The sequence below is a fragment of the Nicotiana attenuata genome, unplaced genomic scaffold (genome assembly GCF_001879085.1).
Source record: "Nicotiana attenuata strain UT unplaced genomic scaffold, NIATTr2, whole genome shotgun sequence".
In the NCBI taxonomy this organism is placed as follows: domain Eukaryota; kingdom Viridiplantae; phylum Streptophyta; class Magnoliopsida; order Solanales; family Solanaceae; genus Nicotiana; species Nicotiana attenuata.
Window position 1 is genome coordinate 51,735 of NW_017675747.1, and position 5,470 is coordinate 57,204.

Genomic DNA, 5,470 nt, shown 5'->3' on the forward strand with positions numbered 1-5,470 from the left:
AGTCATGCCCCTCGTCCCGCGAGGGCACGCTCGAATCATGGTACCCCGAACCCTCTGTGGGGCGTAGAGGCTAAGCACATGCTGCAGCGTAATCTCCCTACCAGCCAATTCTGCGTATTTGATGAGCATCGCTAACAACTTGTAAAGAGAAGGAGTAAGCTGACCCGGGCATACCCCGTAATAACGGCAGAACTCAACCACCAACATTGGGAGCGGGAGCTTAAACCCTAACTTGAAGGGGTAGGCGTAAAAGACGCAGTATCCCCTACGGTCGGTGTGGACCCTCTCCTCGCTTCTAGCGAGAATGACGTCAGCATAGCCAGGGATAACCCCCTGTCCCCGCAGTCGAGACATCCCAATCTCCCCCATTAATGGGGCTTTATCCACCTGATCCTCCCCACCGTCGGCGGTGAAATCAGTCATCGGAGCTCCGGGCAGAGATACTATCTCGTCGACCGACGGAGCCTCGCCAGTCTCCACCGGTTCTGCACCTCCCATCGCCGAAGTTGGCCCCTCGATCACCGGTGAATTAACCGGAAGGTCCGTCGGAAGAACGTTTTGGGAAGAAATGCCTGCCATTGTTGATACAATAACGAGAAAGAAACGAAGTTCGGGGGACAAAGACGAAGGTGAAACAGCAATAAGAAAATCTTGTTCAGAATTTCTCTCAGACAAGCAATAAGAATATGGAAAACGAATTCCTCAGCCTTTATTTATAGGCAATACAAGTGGCCCTCATGCATCCCAACTGCCACCATTAACTACGTGACCAACCGCATGCCGGTTCAATTCCATAGGAATGTGCGTCATTATGACAGACTCCGTAAAGCGGCCTTGCAAATCACCCGTCGGCGTCCCGCCCTCGAAATGGTCATAACGACCTATTAATGCCGAGGAAGTGCTCCTTGCGCCTTAAAATTTTTTTCTTTTTGACACCGTCGAGCATGTATCTAGCGTGCCCTCATTCTCCTCGGCCGTGCAACATACGACCCGTCCGCCATGGCCGACGGGTATGTTTCCAAAGCAAACGTAAGAATCAGAGCACAATGAAGCTCAACCTCACTCGAAGTAAGCTAAAAGGTCAAGTGCCTTTGCCCAAAAGGAGAGTTCGACCTCGATCGAACAATGACTTGACAGCCCAATAACAGGATACTAATACTCTACAAGGCTAAGGGCCATCGCCAAAAAGAATTCGGCCTCGACCGAAGCAACAGTCGCCATCCCCATCCGTGTTTCTCGAAGTACAGCCAATGGAATCCACTTATCGAGCTCGGCCAAGGCCCGACCTCAATAAGCGGAGGGACTAATTGTATGGGTCAGAATCCGACCCCACGATAATTAACGAGGTTAATCCCGTTTCAAGCTAATTCATGATTGATTGGTGGTGCGACCACTCAGAATTGACGATGTTCAACCCGCATCCGGCTCGATCAACAAGGCCATGGCCTGTCTGCCACCATAAAGGCGAGATCCCAACGTGGTCACGGACACTTATTGTCAGCTCACGAAGCCCACAGCTATAAATACTAAGAGTAGAAGCCCTAGAAAGGGGGCTGCTTCTTCTCCACTATAGACAGGAGAGAGAAGGGAAAAATATACCCATCTTATGGGAAGAGAAAACACCATTATAAGGCTCTGAACCTCTTCATGGAGAGGCAGACCAAACAAGTATTATCAATAAAAGTTTCGAATGTTTCTCCCCCTAAGTCTGAGCACTTGTTTTCGTTTCTTTCATTTGGTCCAACGGATTATTACAATTTGCTATGATTTTCCCGTGATTATTTGTATTGTTTTGCACTCATAAGATATGTAATAACTTTTGAGCAAACAAGGTAAATAATCAACAACAACAATAATAATAACAACAACTAGGGCAAATACGAGACATTTGTGGACACGTGGAGTCTACTGGCCATTTCACACGTTAGAGCTGTGTTAATGACAAGGGCAAATACGAGACAATTTGCTAACGGTAAATGTAAGAATGAACTAAAAGTGTAAGTGAAGGCAAAATTGAGCAATTTCGAATGTAATACATAAGGCAAATTCGGATCTTTTTCCCAAATAGCTATTACACCTCAATCTGAAGCAAGTTGGGGTCAGCTATATGAATTCTTGGTGACCATGTCGTCTCTCCACTTAAGCTCGTCTCACACCAACATAGTACAAAATAAAACTAGAAATGAAAAGCACTACTAGATGTTTTTTCTCCATTTGATGACGCCTAGATAACGTAGGACCTAAAGTAAGTATACTAACATAACTATTTCCAATTAATTGATATCACCTATATCGCGTGAACAATCAAGAAATTAAAATTAATAGGCAGGGTACTCACGAGAGATCGCGGTTGAGTTCTTGTTTGTATCCTAGCTCATGGAGACGAGCATGGTCCGAGTCAACTACACCATGAGCGTGGTCCGAATCAACTACACCATCGGCTACTCGAAGACTCATAGTTTTGACACTGAAATATGATCCACACACTATATGCAAAGTTGTCAACTATAAAATGAGACACTGAATTTCTCTCCCTCAAGTTCAGGGACAAGAAGAATGAATGTGTGTAGCCTTTTGCCTGGCTTTTCACATATATATAAAGATGCAGAAAGATTCACAATAAACATGGAAAAATCAGAATTCTGCAGATATTTTATCAGTGACATGACTTGGTTAGTGATAAATTGTACCTATTATAGTATACATGTCTATCATGACATTGATGCTTATATATACAGCCAATAGGAAAAAGAAAATGTAAAAAATAAAAAAAAATACAAAAAGAAAAAAAGAAAACTGGACCACCTTTTCTTTGTTTCCGATCCCGTGTCCGGTACCGCACTGAGGCCCAACTAAATCTGAATTCGTGCAAAAAAAAAAAAAAAACATAAATAGCCTAATTTACAACTGCTATTTAATAATTAACCACGGTTTCATAAGTAATCGAAATTTAGCCACTTTTTCATGTAAAAGTAAAATTTGAACAAGAACACCCCTAAAAATCCGAAAAATTTCCAGCATAATATGTTGGAGTTCGACTTTTATATATAAGAGATTCCAGCATAATGTGCTAGAATTTAATAATGTGCTGGAAGTTTATACGCAGGAGCTCCATAATGCATCATATTATGCTGGAACTTTCCGTGTTTCAGTTAGGATATTTTCTCGAGATTTTATCTTCGTATAAAATAGTGGCTATTTTCAATAACTTTGCAAATATTGACTATTTTTCACTTACCAGCCCGAAAACTAGCTAACTCATGCTATTCTTATGGAAAAAAACAAATACAACATTTGGGCTGCCTAAACAGCCCCACCTTTATTTTATTCAAATTTTGGAGCCTCTTAGTTTATTAGACGTGCTGAAAAACAATACCTCTATTGAGTATTGTCAACCTACTCTTTTGTCAAGTGAACTGTCATAATTTTTTACTTCGAATCATTCTAAAATTGTATTTTCTTAAAAAGAAACTTAGGGTGTGTTTTTTAGGAAGGAAAATGTTTTTCTTAGAAAATGTTTCATAAAAAATGAGTGGTTTTATCACTTATTTGTCCTTGTTTGGCTGGTGAGTGGAAATCTTTTTCCGAAAAATATTTTCTAGTATTTGGTTAGAGAGTAGAAATTTTTTTTTTTTAGGAAAATATTTTTTTATGCTATTCTCCTCCCCCTCCCCTCCCCCTCCCCCCCAAATACCCAACGTTCTCAGGACTCTATTTTTGTCAAGAATTTAATTGTTCTTCTAAAAATTCACATAAACTCAAAGGAACTAATGTGCTGCTTTACTTTTTTACGCAAAAATAACGTTGAAATTTGTGCTCCATAATTAAAAAGAAAATAGTCTTTTTTTGATTGAAAAAGAAAGTACTCTTTCAACAACACGAAAATGAAGTACTCCTTTTATTGAAATAAAAATATACTTTTTCTACATCATGGAAAGAAAATACTCATTTTGTTGAAATGAAAAAGAATTATTTTTTTAAACAATAAAAGAAAATACTTTTTTTGTTGAAATGAAAGAAAATATATTTTCTACCTCATGAAAAGAAAGTATTTTTCTTGTTAAAATAAAAAATAAAAAACATTTTTATATTATAAAAATGCTCATTTGTTGAAATAAAAAAAAATCTCTCTATAATATTAAAAGAAAGTACTATTAATAATATTTTTATTTAGAGTAGGGGTGAGGGTTGAGGAAGTGGGGTGGGTAGGTGGGGGTGGGGCGGGGTGGCTTGGTGGGGGTTGGTGGGGATGGGGAATAGGGTGGGGAAGGTTGAGAAGGAGTTTTAGAAAATGTTTTCCCTTATCTTGATAGGGAAAAATTTTAAATGAGTTCATGAGGAAAATATTTTCCAAAATATTTAAGCCAGCCAAACATGGAAAAATTGAACAATATTTTCCGAAAAATATTTTTCTTCATACCAAACACACCCTTAATGTCTCTACACTGTTGAAAATAAATCTTGTCGGAAAAAACATTAAATCTAATTAGAAAGCTAAGTAGTGTTAGTGTATCTGTATTGCTGTAATAAACGGAGAAACAGTAAACTTTCTGGAAAAACAGAAACAGAAAGTTAGTAGAACCAGAACGACAAAATAAATTCTGGAAAAAAATAGAGGAATAAATCGAGCCCACTGGATACACAGTGTGTCCTTGAGGAAATTATTCCCCCCAAGTACCCGAGGTGCTGGAATATATCCTCCCATGATAGAACAATTTAACTTACTAGCGTATTGGTACCAAAAACTCTGGTTAACGGCGAACCACTCAATGGTCGTAAAACACATTGGAAAAGTATTGGGCAGAAGAAGAAGAAGAAGAAGAAGAAGAAGAAGATAATCAGAAAATCTAGTAAGTAAAAATTCTGGGATTCAAGGCATATTTATAGCCCATTTGTCACTGTTTCTGAAAAGGTTTGCAACCTTTCAGAACAGCTATAGCTGTTGGAACAGGTAGGAATATTGCGGGAAAATTAGAAAACAAATTTAAAATGATCCGGGAAAAAAACGGACCGGACCGGGTCGCGGGTCATGGGTTATTCCGGATTGAATTTCGTTAATTAGTTAATTTAATTAATTAAATAACTAAAAGGAATTTTGTCCAAAAAGATTAATCAATCAATCTTTGACCAAATCCAAATCCGAATCCAAATCCGAAGCCGAAGCCGAGCCGAGCGAGCGACGACGACGACGACGGCGCGAGGCTTGCCTTCTTCTTAACTCTTTAAGAGCTATAAGAAGAGCAATTGTATATATACCCATCAAAACTCTTTTCTTCCTCCAATATGGGACAATGTCGCTTTGCCAAGGAGGGAAACTCAAATATTTCATTTTTCCTTCCATTTCCCATTCACCCTCTTTAAGCTACACCAAGCTTAAACCCCAACAATCCCCCAATGAATGGGGAATGGATATAAAATAAAAGAATGCACGGACGCGTGTGTGTTTTACATGCAAGAATTAATTGCATCG

General features: G+C 39.2%; 1 protein-coding gene across 1 annotated transcript in view; it reads right to left on the reverse strand.

Moving 5' to 3' along the window:
- The window catches only part of LOC109220401 (amino-acid permease BAT1 homolog), a 10,696-nt gene extending 8,095 nt beyond the window's left edge, over positions 1 to 2,601 (reverse strand). The window contains exon 1 of the mRNA XM_019384874.1: positions 2,339 to 2,601. Coding sequence (XP_019240419.1) covers positions 2,339 to 2,457 — 119 coding nt within the window. The 5' untranslated portion in view covers positions 2,458 to 2,601. The remainder of the gene's footprint in view (positions 1 to 2,338) is intronic.
- Between the last annotated feature and the right edge of the window lie 2,869 nt (positions 2,602 to 5,470).